Here is a 27,175-nt window from a genome sequence, read left to right on the forward strand (position 1 = left end):
CCAAGACTCTATTTTGTTTCTCCCAACCTATAGACAGAAACTAAAACAGGAAACTCCCGTGCTCAGGTCTGTTAAAAGCTGGTCTTGACCAATCAGATTCCACACTTCAAGATTGCTTCGATCATGTGGACTGAGATATGTTCCGGATAGCCTCAGACAACAACATTGATGTATACAGGGGCTGATTTTCTTTTTGTAATCCGTGATTGACTGTAGACCCTGCCACATACCTCTCGTGTCTGAGCCGTTGCATTGCGACTTACTTTGTCTCTATACTGACGCTTAGCGTGTTTGATTGCATTGAGGAGGGAATAGCTACACTGTTTATATTTGGTCATGTTTCCGGTCGCCTTGCTATGATTAAAAGCAGTGGTTTGCGCTTTCAGTTTTGCGCGGATGCTGCCATCAATCCACGGTTTCTGGTTGGGGAAGGTTTTAATAGTCTCAGTGGGTACAACATCACCGATGCATTTGGTAATTAACTTGCTCACAGAATCAGCGTATACATAATATATATAATAATATAATAATAATAATATCACAGATGGAACTATTCAAGTGGAAGATACATCTCTTTCAAATGTTGATATATGGTTGCATTGACAACCAAACACAATTCAATATCCAGTTTGTCTACAAATTAATAATTGATGTGTTGGTGTCAAGCCCTGACCTTAGAGAGCCGTTTTATTTCTCTACTTGGTTAGGTCAGGGTGTGATTAGGGTGGGCATTCTATGTTTCCTATTTCTTTGTTTTTTTGCAGAGTGTGGGTCCTAATCAGAGGCAGCTGTCTATCGTTGTCTCTGATTGGGAATCATACTTAGGTAGCCATTTCCCCCACCTGTGTTTTGTGGGTAGTTATTTTTCTGTTTAGTCTCTGTTACCTGACATAACTGGTCGCTTTCGTTTTGTTACTTGATTGTTTTTTGATAATTAAAGAAATCATGAACACTTTTCACGCTGCGCTTTGGTCCAGTCCTTCCGACGACAGGCATTACAGAACTACCCACCACCAAAGGACCAAGCAGTGTGAAAAGGACCCTGGGCGCAGGCTGGAGAGTATCGCCGTCCAATGGAGGAGAAGCAGCAAGAGTGGAACGATGAAGATACGAGGAATTAGAGGAACGGCAACAAGACCAGGAGTCACAACAACAACGGGAGCCCGAGGAGCAAGCCCCTCTGTGCCAGCGCCCCCCACTGCCGTGCGGAAGTGGGCATCCAGCCAGGACGGGTTGTGCCAGCTCTACGCTCGAGACCTCCAGTGCTCCTCCACGGCCCAGTGTATCCGGTGCCTGTTCCATGCACCAGTCTTCCAGTGCATCTCCCCAGTCCGGTGAGACCTGTTCCGGTTCCACGTACCAGACCTCCAGTAAGTCTCCCCAGCCTGGTAAGCCCTGTGGCAGCTCCACGCACCAGGCCTTCAGTATATCTCCTCAGTCCGGTGAGACCTGTTCCGGCTCCACGTACGAAGCCTCCGGTGATGATCCATGGCCCGGAGCCTGTAGTGATGATCCATGGCCCAGAGCCTGTAGTGATGATCCATGGCCCGGAGCCTCCAGTGATGATCCATGGCCCGGAGCCTGTAGTGATGATCCATGGCACAAAGCCTCCAGTGATGATCCATGGCACAGGATTAGGGGTTAGGGGCCCGTAAATAAGCATTTCACTGTAAGGTTTTGATTTGATTAGATTTAATATATATTTTTGGTTGAAATGGAGAGGTTAATCCAACCAAAGCTTGAAACCCTCATTAACAATACATGACTAATAAATGATGGTAACATTTAATTTGCTCTGTTAAACCAACCCTTTGGAATGACTTCGCTAGCAACAGTGAATATTTAGTAATTAAGAAATTCCTCAATAATAATTCTCACACTAGCAGGTTGGTAGTAGTCAGTGACAAATATCAATGCTGGGTTTGGTAAAACCCTCGATGGGAGACCAAAAATAGCTGTAGATAGATAAACTCTCTCGCGGGAGGTGCTGCCCAGCCTGTTGTCTTTTTTTCTGATAGTGGATATAACGTTGAAGATTTGACGATCTGACGTTTCAAAGGTACAAATTCAACATATTTCATACAAGTTTTGTCTATGTTGAAAATTGGTTACAATGATGACATATTCATGTGATTGACATTTTATTCTCAAAACTATAGTTGATGACTTTTTCCAAATCCAATGTATTTTCCATGTAGATTTCTCATGACAATACATTGACAAATTACGTTGGAACAACATTGATTCAACCAGTTTATGCCCAGCGGGAATGTAAACCACACCTGTAGCATTGTTGCTGTTTAAGCAGAACCTGTAGTATTGCTGCTGTATATGCAGCACCTGTAGTATTGTTGCCGTGCAAGCAGCACCTGTAGTATTGCTGCCATAAGCAGCACCTGTAGTATTGTTGCTGTATACGCAGCACCTGTAGTATTGTTGCCATAAGCAGCACCTGTAGTATTGTTGTTGTAGAAGCAGCATCTGTAGTATTGCTGCCATAAGCAGCACATGTAGTACTTTGCTGTATAAGCAGCACCTGTTGTATTGTTGCTGTATATGCAGCATCTGTAGTAGTGTTGCTGTATAAGCAGCACCAGAAGTACTGTTGCTGTACAAGAAGCACCTGTAGTATTGCTGCCATAAGCAGCACATGTAGTACTTTGCTGTATAAGCAGCACCTGTTGTATTGTTGCTGTATGTGCAGCACCTGTAGTAGTGTTACTGTACAAGCTGCACCTGTAGAATTAATGCCATAAGCTGCACATGTAGTAAGGATCGGCTTCCCGTCAACGGGACAGTTGTAAATCATGCAGCGCATTATGTCAAGATTGCAGATTTGAGAGAAACAACACATCTCGGTAGATATAAGTGTCTTATATCGTTTGAAAGCTTACATTCTTGTTAATATATAGCTGCACTGTCCAATTTTCAGTAGCTATTATTATGAAAAAATGCCATGCTATTGTTTGAGGAGAGCTCCTTACAACAAAACACTTTTTTCACTGCAATAGGTTTGATAAATTCACCTCTGAAGGTGAAATGTGTACTTATGTGTACATTCTGAAATCATGCTCCGATTTATCATCCAAAGGGTTCCAGAGATAACATTAAGTGTTGTTTTGTTAGATAAAGTAATGTTTTTATATCCTAAAAGGTCCATATTGCATGCACAATCTATTTTGTATTTCCACTCATTCAATTTGCAAAGAAAGGAATCTGTAAAAGTCTCAACCTAAACGTTGTTTGAATGAGTCAAATCACATTCGTATGTATTCCTCAGAGACCTAAGAAGGTAACAAGACTTTACTATATCATTAGGGGTGTAGTAAATTGTATAGGACACCATATTTGGTCAGAGAGCTAGGCCCTTCATAGCAGCCATCCTGTCTCTTTGTCAAATAAGCACAAATCGGGGTCAAACAAAGCTAGTTAGATCGCCAAAGAGCCATGTATATGTCGTACAATGTAGCTACTAACCTTGTACAACAGCATGCTTTTTCATTTTGGACAAAAATTATAAGGATATTTAGAGTTATGAAGTTATGGAAACTCGTTGTTTTGAAAGTTATAATATGGCTACTAATACTTGGAAAGCTAAATCAAAGTCCAAATATACAGATTTGATGATATTCTTGCAGAAAAATGTAACATGAATGTGAATGTCTCCTTCACGATTTGCCCAAATGTACCTGGGGACTTCACACTAAAAGTCTTGTAGTTCTCATACCTCAAGTTATCCATCTGAAACTTTGCCATCTTGTGGATACTATTGGAATTACAACCATGGCTGGAACTGTGACCTTTCTCTTGCATTTCAAAGATGGTTTTCTTCTACCAGATCTATTGTGTTATATTCTCCTACCTTAAATTCACATTTCTACAATCTTCAAAGTGTTTCATTTCAAATGGTACCAAGAATATACATATCCTTGCTTCAGGGCCTGAGCTACAGGCAGTTATATTTGGGTATGGTTACATTTACATTTACATTTAAGTCATTTAGCAGACGCTCTTATCCAGAGCGACTTACAAATTGGTGCATTCACCTTATGACATCCAGTGGAACAGCCACTTTACAATAGTGCATCTAAATCTTTTAAGGGGGGTGAGAAGGATTACTTTATCCTATCCTAGGTATTCCTTAAAGAGGTGGGGTTTCAGGTGTCTCCGGAAGGTGGTGATTGACTCCGCTGTCCTGGCGTCGTGAGGGAGTGTGTTCCACCATTGGGGAGCCAGAGCAGCGAACAGTTTTGACTGGGCTGAGCGGGAACTGTACTTCCTCAGTGGTAGGGAGGCGAGCAGGCCAGAGGTGGATGAACGCAGTGCCCTTGTTTGGGTGTAGGGCCTGATCAGAGCCTGGAGGTACTGAGGTGCCGTTCCCCTCACAGCTCCGTAGGCAAGCACCATGGTCTTGTAGCGGATGCGAGCTTCAACTGGAAGCCAGTGGAGAGAGCGGAGGAGCGGGGTGACGTGAGAGAACTTGGGAAGGTTGAACACCAGACGGGCTGCGGCGTTCTGGATGAGTTATGTCATGAGTATGTCATTTAGGCAACTTTTTTTTTTAAAGCTGCTATCCCTAAGAAGTTTAATGCCATAAGCTGCACCTGTTGTATTGTTGGTGTAAGGCTGTAAACTGTTACCTGAGGTTGTGTCGTAAGTATTGCAGATGTTGGTGAATACTTTTGTGTAGACTAGAGTTTTCTCTGAGTTGAAGGTTCCCACATATCCTGAGTCCGTCAAACCATTCGTTCTGTCTGAAAACACAGGAGAGTAAGCTTTGCTCAGCACATTTAACTCTTATAAGCATGACACGGCCACACAGTGTTTGTGTCCGTAAATGATGGATTGAGCTGATGGTTTTTGTATGTCACCTGCAATAATTCTCTTCAGTTCCTCCAGCTTACTCTCACTGATTGTCACTCTGTTTTCCAAGCCTGAAACATTATGAAACTGTTCAACAATAGGCCTTAATCATTGTTATTAAACACATGATTTAGCACAATGTACAGTATATCACAAAAGTGAGTACACCCCTCACATTTTTGTAAATATTTAAGTATATTTTTTCATGTGACAACACTGAAGAAATTACACTTTTCTACAATGGAAATTAGTTAATGTACAGCTTGTATAACATTGTAAATTTGCTGTCCCCTCAAAATAACTCAACACACAGCCATTAACGTCTAAACCGCTGCCAACAAAAGTGAGTACACCCCTAAGTGAAAATGTCCAAATTGGGCCCAATTAGCCATTTTCCCTTCCCGGTGTTATGTGACTCGTTAGTGTTACAAGGTCTCAGGTGTGAATGGGGAGCAGGTGTGTTAAATTTGGTGTCATCGCTTTCACACTGGAAGTTCAACATGACACCTCATGGCAAAGAACACTCTGAGGATCTGAAAAAAATAATTGTTGCTCTACATAAAGATGGCCTGGGCTATAAGAAGATTGCCAAGACCCTGAAACTGAGCTGCAGCACGGTGGCCAATACCATACAGCGGTTTAACTGGACAGGTTCCACTCAGAACAGGCCTCGCCATGGTCGACCAAAGAAGTTGAGTGCACGTGCTCAGCGTCATATCCAGAGGTTGACTTTGGGAAATAGACGTATGAGTGCTGCCAGCATTGCTGCAGAGGTTGAAGGGGTGGGGGGGGTCAGCCTGTCAGTGCTCAGACCATACGCCGTACACTGCATCAAATTGGTCTGCATGGCTGTCATCCCAGAAGATGCACAAGAAAGCCCGCAAACAGTTTGCTGAAGACAAGCAGACTAAGGACATGGATTACTGGAACCATGTCCTGTGGTCTGATGAGACCAAGATAAACTTATTTGGTTCAGATGGTGTCAAGCGTGTGTCGCGGCAACCAGGTGAGGAGTACAAAGACAAGTGTGTCTTGCCTACAGTCAAGCATGGTGGTGGGAGTGTCATGGTCTGGGGCTGCATGAGTGCTGACGGCACTGGGGGGCTACAGTTCGTTGAGGGAACCATGAATGCCAACATGTACTGTGACATACTGAAGCAGAGCATGATCCTCTCCCTTCTGAGACTGGGCCGCAGGACAGTATTCCAACATGATAACGACCTCAAACACACCTCCAAGACGACCACTGCCTTGCTAAAGAAGCTGAGGGTAAAGGTGATGGACTGGCCAAGCATATCTCCAGACCTAAACCCTATTGAGCATCTGTGGGGCATCCTCAAATGGAAGGTGTGAGGGGTGTACTCACTTTTGTGATATAATGTATGTAGCTTATCTTACCTGCATTTTCGGCAGAGTCATGTCTCAAGTATATGTAATAATAATAATAATAATATATGCCATTTAGCAGACGCTTTTATCCAAAGCGACTTACAGTCATGTGTGCATACATTCTACGTATGGGTGGTCCCGGGAATCGAACCCACTACCCTGGCGTTACAAGCACCATGCTCTACCAACTGAGCTACAGAAGGACCACTATGTAAAACTAACAATGACTCAATAAAGTGAAGAATTGGGACATTTACCTAGAACTAACTCTGCAAATAGCACTGCTGGGTGATTTGAAAAGTCATAGTCAATCGATCAATAATATATTAATACTCTGTTTATCTTTCATTTAATATCTGTAGAGAACTGAGAATAGAAAGGTTCAGAACTTTTGTGAAACATCACAGCACAGTTGAATAATATATGGCAATTACAAATCAAAACTAAAAACAAGCAAACAAAAAAGATAACTAATGTAAAATATACTGTGTCGTTAAAATTTATATAGTATGTATAAGCTGAAAGTAGAAGCCTAAGTATTCTCTAAAATGAAGATGGAGGCGGCTTATGGTGGAGAAATTAACATTAAATTATTTGGAATGTCCACCAGAGCTGTTGCCAAATAATTGAATGTTAATTTCTAATGTTATTCTCTTTCTTCAGTTCCACCACATGGCTCACTGGCTGTCACTCTCGCCTCCAGGGCTGAAAAGAAACATTGTTAAACATATCATCCATTACTGAGTTGAGACAAGCATTCTTTTGATGACGTTGTATATTCACAGTAGTCCTCTTTCTTTTTTACATGCCTTCTCTTTCCTCAAATCCACAACCTGAGTCTCACTGGCTGTAACTCTAGTCCCCAAGGCTGACAGTTCTGCTGCTTGGGCTGGAATCATAAATCAATGTTGTTTATATTTGCATTGAATTAATTATTTAAGCAAATATATTTTTATAGAGTTTCAGCTCTCACTCAGATTCAGATCTCATTATTTACCAGAATTGTCTTTCTTCATCTCCTCTAACTGGCTCTCACTGGAACTCAGTCTGGCCTCCAAGGCTAAAATCAGAAAAATGTAGAATACTGAATTCAATAAAAGGGTTATTTAAGTCTCACTGGCTGTAACTCTGGTACCCAAGGATGACAGTTCTGCTGCTTGGGCTGGAATTACATAAGTCAATATGCAGAGTTGTTGAGTGTTATTTACTGTCAAACTACATGAATGTGAAGAATGTACACTATTATAGTAGTGTTGTTTCCTAATGTGTCCCAGATGTCATGGTTTTACTGATAATCCGTGATTTAGCTCAACATCATTTCCATTGATTTAATCATCAATATCCCACCCCAATTGTTTTGGCCCAAATTTCTGTCGTAATTGCTCAATTTTCGAAATACAGAATTAAATTGCTAACATTTGTAATGATTGTAATGCTTTCTATATTACATTCATAACCGTACATTGAACATTCATTGTCTTTGAATACAGTATATCTTTCACATCAGAGTCATTCATTTTCATTAGTTCATCATTTCTTATCTTACCTGCATTCTCTTTCTTCACTTCTTCCACCTGACTCTTACTGTCTGTCACTCTGGTCTCCAGGACTAACACCTCAGCTGCTTGGGCTGAAATAAAAAAATACTACATAATCTAGAGGCAATCAAGGCAATATCCATAGCTGTTCATTTTACAACTGAGGAAATAATGAACTCAACTTTTTTTCATAACAGATATTACATGTACCTGCATTCTCTTCCTGCAATTTCACCACCTGTCTCTCATTGGTTGTCACTCTGGTCTCCAGGGCGGAAAATAAACATTGCTAAACGTATCAAACATTACTGAGTTGAGACAAGCACTACTTTTTATGGTATATACAATGAGTGTACCAAACATTAGGAACACATTCCTAATATTGAGCTGCACCCTCTTTTGCCCTCAGAACACCCTCAATTCGTCGGGCGTGGACTCTAGAACACGTCAAAAGCGTTCCACAGGGATGCTGGCCCATGTTGACTTCAATGCTTCCCACAGTTGTCTCTTTGGGTGGTGGGCCATTTTAATACACACAGGAAACTGTTGAGTGTGAAAAACCCAGCAGCGTTGCAGTTCTTGACACACTCAAACCGGTGCGCCTGGCACCTACTATCATACCTAGTTCAAAGGCACTTAAATATTGTGTCTTGTCCACTCACCCTCTGAATGGCACACATACACAATCCATGTCTCAATTGTCTCAAAACTTTAAAATCCTTCTTTAACCTGTCTCCTCCCCTTCATCTACACTGATTGAAGGGGATTTAACAAATTACATCAATAAGGGATCATAGCTTTCACCTGGATTCACCTGTTCAGTCTGTCATTAAAAGAGCAGGTGTACCTAATGTTTTGTACACTCAGTTTATATTCACAGCAGTCCTGTCTCATTATTACCTGCATTCTCATTCTTCAGTTTCTCCAGCTGGGTTTTACTGCCTGCAACTCTGATACCCAAGGATGACAGTTCTGCTGCTTGATCTGGAATTATAGCAGTCAATATCCAGAGTTGTAGTGTGTTATTTACTGTTAAACTACACTCAGTATAAAAATGTTATAATAATAATATAATATAATATAATAATGTTCTTAATATAAACGTGTTTCCTAATACTTCCCAGACCTCAAGTGGAATGTAATTCATGTATGCCAACGTAAGCCAAGCTTCCTCCAAAACCTTACACAAAAAAGGTAGTTTATCATTTGTCTCTCTGTATTTCATAATTATCCTTCAATTCGCAAGAGGCTGGATGTATCTCACCAGAGAAAGCGTCCGGGCGAAACAGTTCCCCTCTGTCTCTGTCCATCTGTCTGATGCTGTCTGGTCAAAAGGAGTATGAATGACATTGTTGCCGCCAGTGGCATTGAATGCAAGGAAGCCAGTGAGCATTTCGCCTCCCTTGATTAAAACATTATACAATAAAAGCCTATCAGTGTTGATATAAGAGATGATATTTAGCTTATGTTGCTTGGACTAAATCGTTTTTGGAATCTTTTAGTTTTCATGGTATTAGACTGAGCATAGGTGATTTGACGATGTTGAAATGTTGAAGTTGAAATGGTGCTGGAATAGTGGAGGCAGCTCCTGTTTTCTTCGCGGCTTGCGCTAATTCTCTGGTGTTCTAAATCAATAGTTGTTTAATAGTCTGAAAATCTCAAAAACATTAACTTGATTGACATACTGTATGTCATGTAACTTGTTACATGCAAAATGCTTTGTGGACTCCACCAGACAGATGTTGCTCTCCGGTTGAATTTATTCTGCCATTGTCTTCTTATTGTCTCGGCCTTGGACCTATAGTTTGCGGTGGCAAGGCATATGAACTAACAGGTTATAGAGCAAACAACGGAAGTATCACAACACATGTTGTATTATGGCTTTTTTTCCGGATTGGCTTCCCCATTGATTTTCCCATGCACCGCTACTGCAGACCTCGTAGTTTGATTGATCATCCGTGATTTTGTTCTGGGCTGTTGTGATAATTGCTTTGTTTGCTCTATAACTTGGTAATTCTTCACCTTTGTTTTATCACAAAACCAGATCGTAACCTCTGTCTATTGAAGTCCACGAAGCATAATGCATGTACAGTAAAAGACAGTTACATGACCTACAGCAATGTCAAGCAAGGTAATATTTAAAAACAAAAATTGGAATCCAAAACAACTAATGATTTAGAACCACAGAGAGATATCGCAAGTCGCAAAGAAAACAGAAGCTGCCTCCACTATTCCAGATTCAATTTCACAAGGTTTGGTTTAGGTTTAGGGGTTAGTGAATGATTTGTCCCAAACACAATACTTTTAGTTTTTGAAATATTTAGGACTAACTTATTCCTTGCCACTCATTCTGAAACTAACTGCAATGATTTCACTCGCTGTAGTAGCTGATGTGTATAGTTTTGAGTCATCTGCATACATAGACATACTGGCTTTACTCAAGGACAGTGGCATGTCATTAGTAAAGATTGAAAAAAGTCTCAGTGTCAGATACATTTGTACTGGTCTCGGACAGTGATCGGACAGTGAGACTAGCCTAGACCAGCAGAGTAAAAAAAAATGTTTATCAGCTTCCATTCAGGCAAAATATTATATATATATATATTATTATATTATTATATATCCTTTCTTGAAACATTAATATCTTAGAAGTCTTTATATCTATTGAAGACATGTTTGCGCAAAGTTCTTAAAATTTCCCAGATTTACTGACCTTCATATCTTAACTGCCTGTTCAGGAGCAGAAAGACAGATTTGTACCTTGTCAGCTAGGGGATTTGAACTTGCAACCTTCCGGTTACTAGCCCAACACTCTAACCACTAGACTACCCTGCCGCTCCCAATTAATAGACAGTGCAGTAAATAAAACCAAATAAAAACATCTGTCTTGTCCAGGACCGGCACCTACACAGACCGATGCACTACAGCCAATCAGAACTACAGTAGACCTTTATACAAACAAGTTATTTGCCACACGGGCCTGCCATCATTCACTTTGAACTGGACTTTGTGTTCACAGGCAGTTTCAACAGCATTACTTTAGATCCTTAGAACGCATTCGCCAAAAGCCACAAAATACACCTGAATGGATTTATGCAAATATGTAAACACCACAGGAGTCCTCTTACATTTGAGAACTTTACAGTCCTATTGATCAAACAACCATGAAAAGGTAGGCTCTCTCTCCCTCAGCTATGCACATCAACAACAACAAAATAAACAGCTTGCCTGCAAATGCATGCTTGTCCCAACCAAGTGCCCAAGCTAACTGGCTGAAGTTGGCTATTATATGCCATTTATCTGGCTATCTTGCTAGCGAGCTACTTCCAGACACAAATGAGAGATAACCTCACTCTGACCATTTTATTATACATAGCAGAGCTGGTTAGGCTGTTTACATGTTGTTATCTAGAGTGTTCTTGACAAACTATTACTTGTTTTGCCTATGTTTACTGACATCGGTCATATTCAGCAGGTGTTGCGCGTTCGTAAATTAATCCGTTGTTCTGCACTCTGGCACACTCAGACGAGAGTGCTCTGAAATCGGAGTACATTGCCCAGAGTGAATTTGCGAACACAAGAGATATGCTAACTATAACAGTCGTTCAAGTTCTTGCTAGCTGACCAAATTACACCTGCATCTTTAGCTGTGTATAGACATCAAAAAACGATGTGAGGGAAAAAAGTCAGTCACTCACCCACTCCTCCAATGGGATATCAGGGGAAGTCTGGAGTACTTCTCCTGTCTTATCTGGTGTCATGTGTGAATTTAGGTATGCTCCCTCTAACTCTCTAACTCTCTCTCTTTCTCTCTTTTCTCATACAAACTGAGCCCTAAGACCATGCCTCAGGACTACCTGACCTGATGACTCCTTGCTGTCCCCAGTCCACCTGGTCGTGCTGCTGCTCCAGTTTCAAAATGTTCTGCCTGCGGCTATGTCCCGGACCTGCTGTTTTCGACTCACTCTCTCGACCGCACCTGCTGTTTCTAACTCTGAATGATCGGCTATGAAAAGTCAACTGACATTTACTCCTGAGGTGCTGACCTGCTGCACCTTTTACAACCACTGTGATTTATTTATTTTCTGAGCCTGCTGGTCATCTATGAACTTTTGAATATCTTGGCTATGTACTGTTATAATCTCCCCCCTGCACAGCCAGAAGTGGACTGGCCACCCCTCAGAGCCTGGTTCCTCTCTAGGTTTCTTCCTAGGTTCCTGCCTTTCTAGGGAGTTTTTCCTAGCCACCGTACTTCTACATCTGCATTGCTTGCTGTTTGAGATTTTAGGCTGGGTTTCTGTAGAGCACTTTGGGACATTGGCTGATGCAAAAAGGGCTTTATAAATACATTTGATTGATTGATGACATGACATACTCTTAGCAGCTAGCTAGCTACTGTGGCAAGAAAAAGCATGTGAACCGTTTGGAATTAATGGATTTATGCTAATTTGATCCGATCTTCATCTAAGTCACAACAATAAACAAACATAGTGTGCTTAAACTAATAACACTATATTGAATACATCATTTAAGGTAGCACATCCGGTGAACAGGTCAGGGTTCCATAGCCACAGGCAGAACAGTTGAAACTGGAGCGGCAGCACGGCCAGGTGGACTGGGGACAGCAAGGAGACATCATTCCAGGTAGTCCTGAGGCATGGTCCTAGGGCTCAGGTCCTCCGAGAGAGAGAAAGAAAGAAAGAATTAGAGAGAGCATGCTTAAATTCACACAGGACACCGGATAAGACAGGAGAAGTACTCCAGATATAACAGACTGACCCTAGCCCCCCGACACATAAACTACTGCAGTATAAATATTGGAGGCTGAGACAGAAGTGGTCATTCTTAATGCATTTGAGCCAATCAGTTGTGTTGTGACAAGGTAGGGGTGGTATACAGAAGATAGCCCTATTTGGTAAAATACCAAGTCCACATTTTTGCAAGAACAGCTCAAATAAGCAAAGAGATGCAACAGTCCATCATTACTTTAACAGCTTCGGCTGAAATGCATCCAAAATGACTTCTGGTCCAGCACTCTTGCGCATCAAAACTTCCAATTTACATATTATATGTCCACTAAACTGGTCAAACAATGTGAAAAATCGAGCTTTATGATGTTTTTAGCATGTAGAACAAAGATCAGCGCGAACAGACAATCCGGCTTCAAATGCTGGATCATGGAAAAAGACGTACTCCAAATCGGCCGCGCGCAATAGAGTGCCTGTTTCTCAGAGGGACACGAGCAATTTCGCCCGCCAAACGTGCAGGGCTCGTGGGATTCTCACAATGAACGTGCCATTTGAAAGCTGACATCGCGCTGAACAGATAGAGACTGTTCCTGGATCGGTAGCTGCCTGGGAAGGGTGGGGGCCATGAGGTCAAAGTTGACCCAACTTTTCTCTTCACAAGAGAGAGTTTGGGAGAAAGGCTGCCCTGAGAGTTCTGCTTTACATACAGACATAATTTAAACGGTTTTAGAAACTTTAGAGTGTTTTCTATTCAATAATAATTTTTATATGCATATATTAGCAATTTTGGGAAAAAATATTTTCAGTTTACTATGGGTACGCACTTTCTCCAACGGGGGCAGTATAGAGGGGGAGCTCTAAGAGGTTTTAACCCACTGTTCCTAGGCCGTCATTGAAAATAAGAATTTGTTCTTAACTGACTTGCCTAGTTAAATAAAGGTAAAATAAATAAATAAAAATTGTCCAAACACATGGCAACTTTCCTACTCTATATTGCAATAGAATTTTCACAAATGCCTTAGTTGAAGTTGGAAGTTTACATAGACTTAGGTTGGAGTCATTATAACAAATTGTTCAACCACTCCACAAATTTCTTGTTAACAAACTAGAGTTTTGGAAAGTCGGTTAGGACATCTACTTTGTGCATGACACAAGTAATTTTTCCAACAATTGTTTACAGACAGATTATTTCAGTTATAATTCACTGTATCACAATTCAAGTGGGTCAGAAGTTTACATACACTAAGTTGACTGTGCCTTTAAACAGCTTGGAAAATTCCATAAAATGATGTCATGGTTTTTAGAAGCTTCTGATAGGCTAATTGACATAATATGAGTCAACTGGAGGTGTACCTGTGGATGTATTTCAAAGCCTACCTTCAAACTCAGTGCCTCTTTGCTTGACATCATGGAAAAATACAAATAAATCAGTCAAAACCTCAGAAAACAATTGTAGACCTCCACAAGTCTTGTTCATCCTTGGGAGCAATTTCCAAATGCCTGAAGGTACCACGTTCATCTGTACAAACAATAGTACGCAAGTAAAAACACCATGGGACCACGCAGCCGTCATAGCGCTCAGGAAAGAGATGCGTTCTGTCTCCTAGAGATGAACATACTTTGGTGCGAAAAGTGCAAATCAATCCCAGAACAACAGCAAAGGACTTTGTGAAGATGCTGGAGGAAACAGGTACAAAAGTATCTATATCCACAGTAAAACGAGTCCCATATCGATATAACCTGAAAGGCTGCTCAGCAAGGAAGAAGCCACTGCTCCGGTTTGCAAGCTGAAGAACACCATCCCAACCGTGAAGCACGGGGGTGGCAGCATCATGTTGTCGGGGTGCTTTGCTGCAGGAGGGACAGGTGCACTTCACAAAATAGATGGCGTCATGAGAAAGGAAAATTACATGGATATATTAAAGCAACATCTCAGGAAATTAAAGCTTGGTCACAAATGGGTCTTCCAATGACCCCAAGCATACTTCCAAAGTTGTGGCAAAACGACTTAAGGACAACAAAGTCAAGGTATTGGAGTGGCCATCACAAAGCCCTGACCTCAATCCAATAGAAAATCTGCAGGCAGAACTGAAAAAGCATGTGCGAGCAAGGAGGCCGACAAACCTGACTCAGTTACACCAGCTCTGTCAGGAGGAATGGGCTGATATTCACCCAACTTATTGTGGGAAGCTTGTTGAAGGCTACCCAAAACATTTGACTAGTGTTAAACAATTTAATGACAATGCTATCAAATACCAATTGAGTGTATGTAAATTTCTGACCCACTGGGAATGTGATGAAAGACATAAAAGCTGAAATAAATCGTTCTCTCTACTATTATTCTGACATTTCACATTCTTAAAATAAAGTGGTGATCCTTACTTGGATTAAATGTCACGGAAGTTTAAATGTATTTGGCTAAGGTGTATGTACACTTCCGACTGTATGTAACTGTATGTAATTCACAAACATTCTAAGAAGTTATGAAAACATGAAAATGACCTTTAGTGGTCATTTGTCAGATGTTCTTTTTAAAGTGGCATATTCTTCCTTGGGTTTTGTAAAAATAGATTTTAATAAGATTTCTTGGTGCTACAATTCTGTCAGGTCCATGTTAAATGCAAAAATGTTTCACACACTTTTAAGTTACAGTGGGGCAAAAAAGTATTTAGTCAGCCACCAATTGTGCAAGTTCTCCCACTTAATAATTTTCATCATAGGTACACTTCAACTATGACAGACAAAATGCGAGAAAAAAATCCAGAAAATCACATTGTAGGATTTTTTATGAATTTATTTGCAAATTATGGTGTAAAATAAGTATTTGGTCAATAACAAAAGTTTATCTCAATACTTTGTTATATACCCTTTGTTGGCAATGACAGAGGTCAAACGTGTTCTATAAGTCTTCACAAGGTTTTCACACACTGTTGCTGGTATTTTGGCCCATTCCTCCATGCAGATCTCCTCTAGAGCAGTAAAGGTATCTGTGACCAACAGATGCATACCTGTATTCCCAGTCATATGAACTCCATAGATTAGGGACAAATTCATTTATTTCAATTGACTGATTTCCTTGTATGAACTGAAACTCAGTAAAATCTTTGAAATTGTTTGTAAACATAAAAAAAAACATAATTCCACTTTTAATTTATGGAGTATTGTGTTTGGGCCAGTGACATACAATCTCAATTTAATCCATTTTAAATGCAGGCTGAAACACAACAACTTGTGCAAAAAGTCAAGGGGTGTGAATACTTTCTGAAGTCACTGTAAGTGTCAAATGAAGCTTAGTTATTGCCTTTATAACGAGGCAATTGAAGCGATAAGCTGGACTGGGAATTTCAGTGTACTTCCGGAATTGACTAAATTGACCCCAACCAACCCCAGTCTCTCATGACAGGTTTAACTATTAAACTAATTGGAAGTGGCTGTCGATTAGAGCGCCTGCTAAATTATACCAAAAAGGTCATGTTGCAAACCCGGGGGAGCTTAGAATAAATACAATGCCTTTGTGTAGTGTCTTAACACTTAACTCTGAATACAAGCAATTGAACTGGAGCTTCACATTTACTCAAACTAGTTAGTACCAGAATAACATAGAACAATACTGCGCATGACCAAGGGCGCTCCATCCTTAAAGGGGACATCAGTAATTAACAGAACATAACACATGGTAAATAAGAATTTGTTCTTAACTGACTTTCCTACTAGCATAAAGCAGTGGTCTGTGCAGTGTTAAGACACTACACAAAGCTGACTCCCTGAGTCTCCTTTCCTTTTGTGTGTGACAATTATAATTTAACAGCAGTGCTCCAAGGCTATGGTCTGCACAAATACTAATAATACATAGATAAATAGTTATGGGTCCTCTTAGGTGATCAAGATCACATATATGCTTCAGAAACCTCTTTCTCATCACAATGTGAGATTTGATCTCTCTCCTCCTCTGGAACAAACCTGCTCTGAGAGGAGCCCGCTCCCAGCACCTTACCTCCTACCATAACACTATGCAGACGATCTGCCAGCCTACTCCTCCAATCATCAGAGGAGACCTGAAGGGCATCGACAAGGAGCAGCTCAGAAGACTTCTGAAAACAAAGAATAAGCCCAAGATCCTGTCTGAGACATTCTGCCACGACGTGACCTAAAACTGTAAAAGTTCTGTTACAGACAGAGGGTTCGTCATGATACTCCTGGGTGTGGAAGAGAGAGACTTCCCCATCACCTACTCCATTGTGGTCCATGAGAAGATTGAGCGACTCCTGCGTGCTGTGTACACACCTCAGAATGTATATTCATGCGTGTAGACCAGAAATCCTCAGATGAATTCAGGACTGCAGTAGAGGCTGTTGTGTCTTGTTTTACCAATGTGTTTGTGGCAAGTAAGACAGAGAGTGTAATTTACGCATCGTGATCTCGAGAGCAGGCAGATCTAAACTGTATGAGGGACCTGTTGAAGTCACCTGTCCAGTAGGCGCCGCTCCCAGCTCCCAACAAAGACGATTATGGCAATACTGCTTAAGACCTCTGGTATCTGGTAATGAAACCATGCTCTGATGTGCTACAATGGATTTACTGACAAGACTTTGTCATGAGCGTATGAAGGATTTCTTTATAATACCTTAAGAATAAAATATGTTTTGTCAACTGATATGAAATGGTGCATTTAGTAAGGATCATTATGATATGATTATATGACATTATAAGGGGGTCTTGAAAATGCATTATAACATTAACATTATATCATGCAGGCCTTCGTAACACAGGTAACACACAGAGACAAAGCTCAACATAATGTCATAAACTCTTAAGATATGTTCTTGTTGATAATCTTTTATTTACAATTCATAGAGAAGACTTGAAGCTCATTGTACTGTTTCAGAAATGCTGCTCTGCTTCTGAAACAGCACGCTGAGTTGAACATACATAACCTGCAAGGTCCACAGATGTCATTTAATGTCCCCACAAGCCATTCAAGGTCCCTACAAGTCTTCCAGGTCAGATAGAGTTGTTGCGAAAGCTGGCCATTCCATGGGGCAGCAACTAATTTTCAGAGCCCACCGCTCACTGTTGGCTGCTCAGAATATCTGTGATAATGGTTCAACACAAAAGTCTTACATCCATTCAAGCGGTGTCAACATTATCTCATCCAGTTTCCATTGTTTTCACATTTCAATGTAGAATTGTGCACCATTTGTGTTGAGCGAGAAAAATGACTTTCCTCAACTATGTAAACAACAAACGCTGTAGTCCTTTGTCTATCATTGTCAGCATTCTTCTCACAGTCTAGCACATTTTTTGTGATTATGCCTCATCTGTTTGGGAAGGGACTGGTTAATGGGTTTGCTAAAAACTTTGTACAATTTGATTGCCACAACTGAAATTACCAATCGAATCCATCGGATCTCATAGGCTGTGTTACACAACTCCAAACACAAAAATCTAAACAGATAATGAAAATGGCTCATGTTTCAAAACTTCCAGCATAAATTGATGTCAAATTGATACATTTAGGTAAAAATGTAGACATTTACAGTGTTCAACAGTTATCAAACTATAAATGTTAACTAGGCAGTACATAATTGTGGTTCAGTCATTTTGAGCAGTTTGATTAAGTGATAGTTTACAGTATTGTTAACAAATAACAAGAAACTAATATCAAAAGTAAAGTGAATTTTGAAAAGCAGATATATATATTGAATATTTATCTAAATTGAAAAGGTGATTTGGTGCAGTGAACAAGTGACTTTGTGAATTTGTTTGTTGTACTCAGTCAATTAAAAATGTGCTTAAAGTTTTGAAACATGAGCGATTGTGATGATCTGTTTTGATTTTTGTGCTTGTTGCGAACATTTACCACATAGTAATGAAAATTGCGCCAAAGTGATTGAAAAAAACAACAATTGAAAGTGGTAGTTCAAATGACTATATGGTGAGCCTATCATTATGTATTGGTGACAAAAAAAATGTGCTTGTGGTATTTGAGGAAAACTGATTTTGCATTAATGACTCAGGGGTGAAAGATGTGTGAAACCCCGATGAATGCACAGTCAAAAGTTCTGAACATAAGATAGGGGGCATTACACATGTTATCAGTTTAGAGTTTTGTACTTAAGAGTTTTGAAAATATACCATTTACATCTGAAAAAAAGGGTTCTTGCTTTCAAAGTGATACTAGTATTTTTATGCAATGTCCATTTGATTCAATCTTACCAAACCACCAAAACCAAGTATGCCTTTTTCATATATATGGTAATATATACACACATGTTTTATGTGTGTGTGGTATGCCTATGTGGGTATTTAAGTTGTTTCATGTTATTCACTCTCATGTTGTTCTCCATGTCTTGGAGAGAGAGAGAGAGAGAGAGAGAGAGAGAGAGAGAGAGAGAGAGAGAGAGAGAGAGAGACAGCGAGAGAGAGAGAACTTTGGTTGAGAGAGAAATTTGTGTGTGTACTTGTGTACGGGTGTGTAGGTCCATATGTATGTGTGGGTTTGCCTGTGTGCACATACAAACACACATAAATAACACATCATAACACCTGCACCTTGCATAACACCTCGATAAAGGATGATGAGAGTCCACAAAAGAGCAACAAGATTCCCACATCTCACTGAAACACTATGTTGTCATCTCTGGTTTCATAAAAATAAAGCATCTCCTCTTATATTGGTTTTCAGTCAGCAACAAAATGTCCACACCAACAATTCCCCCCCCCCCCCACCCGATTCTACAGGGGGCACTCAATTCTCTCACACTGCTCATACTGAGGACTCCCGTGCGGTTTTGGAGTGCAGGGCCTTGGTTTGGCTGAGGAAGGGGTAGGTGGTGCTGAGGCAGCCTGATGCCACGGTCAGTCCCAGGCTGACCCAGGCGCAGAAGATGGACCAGCCGTAGCCATGGTCCACGTCGCCGGGCAGTCCGTAGATGAAGGGTGGGTTCCGGGAGAGGTCATAGGAGACGCTGGCGGCGTAGGTGCACAAGGAGATGGTGCAGAAGATCCCTGGAGGGGACAAATTGTAACTTCCAAGATTTTTATTAAAGAGACAATGCAGGATTAAAATAACAAATGACAAGTTAGACAGTTGAAGTAAGATCATGAGGCATTTCTAAGTTATATTCTTCAATGGCTATATATATATTATTCATTTAAAAGTTTAAAAAATGGATGTGCCAATCCGGATTGCCATTCACATGGAACAGAAATTAATGAGTATAACATAAATAAATAAAAAACACAAGTTGAAAGGAAATCTAAAACACGACTGAAATTAAAAATTATCCGCCCTAATTGTAATGTTATAAATATGTTATAGGAATGTTTGCATACAACCAGAGAAGTAGTCTCCTGTTTGTAGCGATGAGCTATTATGGCTTATGGCATGTTTTATTATGCATATTAACACCTGTCTGTAAGGTATTATGAATGCCTCTGTATCCATTAGGCATTTACAAATTCTGCTAAAAAAAGAGCCTTTACTGTATGTGTTTGATGAACACTTTGGAGGAAGATTTGGACGAGAGAGAAAGTGTACTAACGGAGCTGTGAGTCAGGAAGCAGGTGCAGGTGAAAAGTTTAATAAAACGACAAAACCAGAAACGAGACAATTCCATCAGGCTATACGCTGGTACACAAGAATAATACCAACTGGTGAGAAAACATAAGAGAGTGACATATAAAGGGGAAGAAATGATGAAGTTAATGAAGCCCAGGTGTGAATCATAATGATTAACAGGTGCGCGCAATGATGAGTGCTAGGTGTGCGTAATGATGAATCCCAGGACCGGTGGTTAGTATTCTGGCGATGAGAGAGAGAGAGAGAGAGAGAGAGAGAGAGAGAGAGAGAGAGAGAGAGAGAGAGAGAGAGAGAGAGAGAGAGAGAGAGAGAGAGAGAGAGAGAGAGAGAGAGAGAGAGAGAGAGAGAGAGAGAGAAAGGGGGAGAAAACTAGAGATATAGAGATAGGTTGCAGTAAAAGAGGCAGAGAGAGACAAAAGTTGAAAGCTGCCATCACAAAGAAACCAACAATGAAAGGGAAAGAGAACCACACACTCTCTGTATCTCTCTCTTCCTGTCTCTCTCTCTCTCTCTCTCTAACACACACACACACACACACACACACACACACACACACACACACACACACACACACACACACACACACACACACACACACACACACACACACACACACACACACACACACACACACACACACACACACACACACACACACACACACACACACACACACACACACACACACACACACACACACATACATATACAGGATAGGTAGGTCGTTGGCAATGAAAGCCCTAACACAGACACAGGAGAGGTAGGGTGTTGGTAGTTGGCAGGCGTTGTACCTGCCATGAGGAAGAGCAGGCCGGAGATGTGCTGGGTGAGGCTCTCCTCCCAAAAGAAGCCTACTGTGGCCACAATGCTGCCACACAGCAAAACGGCAGCCGCCATCCCCAAGAACCCTGCCGTGATTCGCCGCAGATCTGAGACACACACACATATAAACATAGCACTCACGCACGCATGCACGCGCACACACACACACACACACACACACACACACACACACACACACACACACACACACACACACACACACACACACACACACACACACACACACACACACACACACACACACACACACACACACACACACACACACACACACACACACACACACACACAAGAGCACAAACACAAGTGAAAACATTAGCACACATGCACACACCAACATTTCCATGACAACCGCCCCCTGGTAAACCCGCTCGTGCTGCCCGTCAACAGTCTCCAAACAAACACGGGAAAAAACACGAGTTTTTGTTAGGTAATGCTTTTCTTTTGGTCTCCCCTGTCCTACATTTGTTACAACCCTGTCATAAGAATGGCATGATGCCTGTCATAACATAAAATGGCCAGCCACGACTGTTAAAAATAGGTGAATTTTAATGATTTCCTTAATGCATCATGACAGCATTGTGCCTTGTTTTCAGTAAACGTTATGGCAAGCATTATGTCACTCATCACACAACAGTTTTATAGTGGGATATGTTGATGGTAATATTAAATTCCTGCAACTTATGATATACTGCAACAACATTATGACACATTGATCATAAATCACATATCGGATACTTTCCCCAAAAATGTTTAGGCCTAATCTGCATCTCATACATTTGTCAGATCGAGTTGCAGTATCCTAACACAGGATCAAACTCGAGCAGGAAAAACAATGTCAGCGTCCCAAATAACACTGTATGCACTTAATAGGGAACAACTGTGCACTCAAAAGTAGTGCACTTAATAGGGAATAGGGTGCCATTTGGGATGCTAACACTGTCTAAAGATGGCATGCAGACAAAGAAAACCAATCGTATTTTGACTTTGATGAATGTTCTTCCTCAGACTAGTTGTGCAGTAATAATAGACTGTGTGGCGTTAATATGTTTTTCTTGTATGAGCTGACATTTACTTCCTCCCCGTGAACATTTTCCATAACCATGTAGTAATCCACTCATCAGGGGTTGAACATTGGAGTAGGAATACTAGCTTCGAAAGGTTAACTTAACATATTCACCATGTGTACCCAGTAGTAGCCTTATTACAGATCATGGATGTCTGATGAGATCACTAGGGTTGTCTGAAGGTTCTAAAGGTTCCACAGCATGAAGCCAAATTAATATGGAGCACTGGCATTTGGACTTCCACTGTTATTTCATTATCAAACCTAGACACAACAGACAGAACCTTTAGTCTACAGTACTGTATGAAGCATTGAAAAACATATTTAAAAAACACACATACAAAACATGTAAATATTTATACAAAAAAACACACAATACAAGGTATGGGAAGAGCAAGAACAGTACAAATATTCCCCAATAAATAATGGAAATAATATGGGTAGGGATACAATGCTATTGGTTGAGCAAAGATGGTGGTAGAAATTTGCCCCAAATCCGTAAGATGAAAGTTAGGATCGCTACGTTTTTGCACCAACAACTACCTGGAAAAGCTGATCTTAAAGGACCCTAATACTACTCATGACAGACGTCAGACTATCCCACCGCAGACACCAACAGAGAGCAGTTGTGGGGCACCTGGAATCAAACTTCTCACATCACACCAAGGCCATCTATCCATTGTCCATCTTTTTGCTCAGACCCAGCTGGAAATGAGCTAGCATTTTCTACCTCTGGTTTGTTAGGGGAAATGGGGGAAATTAATGGGGAAGGAGTGGGATTTTAGGATAAACACTGAAAATAAGATCTGAAGTTAACACAGGCTTAGGTGATCTTATATGTTTTGTTCTATGAGATAATATCAGTAAGACTGCATGACCTTTATGAATTATAAAGTATTTATGTGCTTTGTGTGCTTGTTTTGATTACATAAATGCTTAAAAATTAGCTGAGGAAGATTATCTCATAGAACGAAACGCATAAGATCTCATAAGCCATAAGTCTCATAAGCCACTCATAAGAGTTTTTTTTTTTTTTTACATTTATCCAACCCCCCCCCCCTCCAAAAAAAGCATACATTTCCCCATAGGCTTTGGCCAACGATCCATGGTGCAGTTAGCCTCCTTTAGTTCCTACATAAAGACACAATTACTATTTCTCTCTATAAAAAACTGCTAGCCATGCAAGAGGTTTTATTGCAGGTGGTTGTGGGACGTTCAGTCTGCAATACTTACGTAAGAGATGCCATTCATCTTGCTGAATGGTTCTCGTCAGGTTGAGCGGGATGTTTCGAAGCCGAATGGGCTGAGAGAAATGGTACTTGACAGTTGTGCATCGGTCCGCAATACCTGTGGAGAGAATGGGTTACTAAAAAGCTCTACGTTTTAACATTAGAACGCATTACTTTCGTTACGTAAAATCTTTGCCCAACTTGCATATCTTTACTTGAAGTTACCATAACTACATTTAAAAAGGGATTACACTGGATTTTTACCTACAGCCTACTCCACATATTTAAATTGAAAGAAAGTTTGAGAAAAATGTCTAAATTAATTCAAAATAAGATGTCTTGATTGCATGTGTCTTCACACCTCAGAGTTAATACTCGGTGGAAGCACCTGTGGCAGCCATTACAGCTGTGAATAATATTCTACCAACTTTGCACAACTCTTAGTACAACATACAGTACCAGTCAAAAGTGTGGACACACCTACTCATTCAAGGGTTTTTCTTTATTTTTAAAAAACTATTTTCTACATTGTAGAATAATAGTGAAGACATCTAAAATATGAAATAACACATATGGAATCATGTAGTAACCAAAACATATATTTTATATTCTTCAAAGTAGCCACCCTTTGCCTTGATGACAGCTTTGCACACTCTTGGCATTCTCTCAACCAGCTTCATGTGGTAGTCACCTGGAATGCATTTCAATTCAACGAACAGTGAACCATCGTATTCATGCATAAAAAAAACTAATAAAATAATTGCAAGTTTGAATTCTGTAAAGTTAGTGTGGGAGAGATGGAAAAAATCTTGTTATTGATCAATAATGACAAACCTCCCGACATTGACAACTTAGATGGAAAGCTACTGAGGATGGTAGCTGACTCTAAAGCCACTCCTATCTGTCATATCTTTAATCTGAGCCTTGAGGAAAGTCTTTGCCCTCAGGCCTGGAGGGAAGCCAGAGTTATTCTGCTACCCAATAGTGGTAAAGTGGCCTTTACGGGTTCTAACAGCAGACCTATAAGTTTGCTGCCGGCTCTTAGCAAACTGTTGGAAAAAATATTTCTCTGTAAACAAATTAAGAACATACTTTCAGCATGCTTCTAGAGATGGGCACTCAACATGTACTGCACTGACACAAATGACTTATGATTGGTTGAAAAAAAATGATAGTAAGAAGAGAGCTGTACTGTTAGATTTCAGTGCAGCCTTTGATATTATTGACCATAACCTGTTGTTGAAAAAATGCATGTGTTATGGATTTTCAACCTCTGCCATATCGTGGATTCAGAGCTCTCTATCTAATAGAACTCAAAGGGATTTCTTTAATGGAAGCTCCTCTAATTCCAAACATGTAAAGTGTGGTGTACTGCAGGGCAGCTCTCTAGGCCCCCTACTCTTTTCTCTTTTTACCAATGACCTGCCACTGGCATTAAACACAGCATATGTGTCCATGTATGCTGATGATTCAACCACAGATAATAAAGTCACTGAAACCCTTAACAAAGAGTTGCAGTCTGTTTTGGAATGGGTGGCCAGTAATAAACTGGTCCAGAACATCTCTAAACCTAAGAGCATCATTCCCTAGGTTCTAGACCTCAGCTGAATCTGGTAATGAATGGTGTGGCTGTTGAACAATTTGAGGATACTAAATTACTTGGATACTTAGATTGTAAACTGTCATAGTCAAAACATAAAGATTCAATGGTTGTAAAGATGGAGAGAGGTCTGTCCGTAATAAAGAGATGCTCTGCTTTTTTGACACCACACTCCAAAAAGCAAGTTCTGCAGGCTCTAGTTTTGTCTAATCATAATTATTGTCCGGTTGTGTGCTGCAAGGAAAGACATAGTTAAGCTGCAGCTGGCCCAGAACAGATAGGCATGTCTTGCTCTTCATTGTAATCAAAGGGCTGATATAATACTATGCATACCAGTCTCTCTTGGCGAAGAGTTGAGAAGAGAATGACTGCATCACTTCATCTTTTTATAAGAAACATTAATGTGTTGAAAATCCCAAATTGTTTGCATAGTTAACTTACACACAGCTCTGACACACACACTTACCCCACCAAACATACCACCAGGGGTCTTTCACATTCCCCAAATCCAGAACAAATTCAAGAAAGCGTACAGTATTATATAGAGCCATTATTGCATGGAACTCCGTTCCATCTATTGATGCTCAAATAAACAGCAAACCTGATTTAAAAAATAGATAAAGCCACACCTCACAGCACAATCCCTCTCCTCTATTTGACCGAGATAGTTTGTGTGTATGCATTAATATGTAGGCTACGTGTGCCTTGTTTTAAATGTATGTAGTTCTGTCCTTGAGCTGTTCATGTCTGTTAATGTTCTGTATTATGCCATATTAAATGTTTTGTATGGACTTCTGGAAGAGTAGCTGCTGCTTTTGCAACAGCCAATAGGGATCCTAATAAAATACCAAATTGGTGTGCCTTGTTAAAAGTTCATTTGTGGAATTTCTTTCCTTCTTACGCCAATCAGTTGTGTTGCGACAAGGTAGGGGTGGTATACAGAAGATAGCCCTATTTGGTAAAAGACCAAGTCCATATTATGGCAAGAACAGCTCAAATAAGCAAGGAGAAACCACAGTCCATCATTACTTTAAGACATGAAGGTCAGTCAATACGTAACATTTAGAAAACTTTGAACGTTTCTTCAAGTGCAGTCACAAAAACCATCAAGGTCTATGATGAAACTGGCTCTCATGAGGACCGCCTGTCACGAGTCCGACCGAGGGTGTTTCCCCTTCCCGGGCGGGTGGCACTCGGCGGTCGTCGTCACCGGCCTATTAGCTGCCACTGATTGTTTTTCCTCCCCCTCCTTGTATGTTTAGTGGTAGCACCTGTTCATGTTTAATTAGTTTGTCTTTATTAGACAGCCGGCCCGCCTGGTTGTTGTGTGGGATTATTTCTATGTAACCTTCGGCTCTGTTGTAGAGGTACGTGTTAGTGCCTAGTCGTGATTTTTTCCATTTTACTTTTTGATTCCCTGTGGTTGGAAACGTACTTTTGTGAGCACCCTGTGGTGCGTTGGTGCTATTTAAAGACGCACAGCATTGAACTTTGTCTCCTGAATTTGACTCCACACCCACGACACCCGGAGCATTACACCGCCACAGGACTGGAAGACCAAGAGTTACCTCTGCTGCTGAGGATAAGTTCATTAGAGTTAACTGCACTTCAGATTGCAGTCCAAATAAATACTTCACGGGGTTCAAGTAACAGACACATCTCAACATCAACTGTTCAGAGGAGACTGCATGAATCAGGCCTTCATGATTGAATTGCTGCAAAGAAACCACTACTAAAGGACACCAATAATAGGAAGAGACTTGCTTGGGCCAAGAAACACGAGAAATGGACATTAGACTGGTGGAAATCTGTCCTTTGGTCTGACGAGTCCAAATTTGAGATTTTTGGTTCCAACCGCTGTGTCTTTGTGAGATTTAGAGTAGATGAATGGATGATCTCCACATGTGTTGTTCCCACCGTGAAGCACGGAGGAGGAGGTGTGATGGTGCTTTGCTGGTGACACTGTTAGTGATTTATTTAGAATTCAAGGCAGACTTAACCAGCATGGTGACCACATCATTCTGCAGCGATACACCATCCCATCTCGCTTGCACTTACTGGTACTATCATTTGTTTTTCAACAGAACAATGACCCAAAACACACCTCCAGGCTGGGTAAGGGCTATTTGACCAAGGAGAGTGATTGAGTGCTGCATCAGATGACCTGGCCTCCACAATCACCCGATCTGGACCGCAGAGTGAAGAAAAAGCAGCCAACAAGTGCTCAGCATATGTGGGAACTCCTTCAATATTGTTGGAAAAACCATTCCTCATGAAGCTGGTTGAGAGAATGCCAAGAGTGTGCAAAAGCTGTTAT

General features: G+C 40.8%; 1 protein-coding gene across 3 annotated transcripts in view; it reads right to left on the minus strand.

Moving 5' to 3' along the window:
* Positions 1 to 17,360: 17,360 nt before the first annotated feature.
* Positions 17,361 to 27,175, minus strand: part of LOC118365066 (transmembrane protein 178A-like) — a 41,214-nt gene continuing 31,399 nt past the window's right edge. For all 3 annotated transcript variants that reach the window (XM_052490670.1, XM_052490668.1, XM_052490669.1), the window contains exons 2-4: positions 23,263 to 23,376; positions 20,912 to 21,049; positions 17,361 to 19,546 (exon numbers count right to left, since the gene is read on the minus strand). In XM_052490670.1, coding sequence (XP_052346630.1) covers positions 19,305 to 19,546; positions 20,912 to 21,017 — 348 coding nt within the window. In that variant the 5' untranslated portion in view covers positions 21,018 to 21,049; positions 23,263 to 23,376 and the 3' untranslated portion in view covers positions 17,361 to 19,304. The remainder of the gene's footprint in view (positions 19,547 to 20,911; positions 21,050 to 23,262; positions 23,377 to 27,175) is intronic.

This window comes from Oncorhynchus keta, chromosome 32, assembly GCF_023373465.1.
Source record: "Oncorhynchus keta strain PuntledgeMale-10-30-2019 chromosome 32, Oket_V2, whole genome shotgun sequence".
Classification (NCBI taxonomy): Eukaryota; Metazoa; Chordata; class Actinopteri; order Salmoniformes; family Salmonidae; genus Oncorhynchus; species Oncorhynchus keta.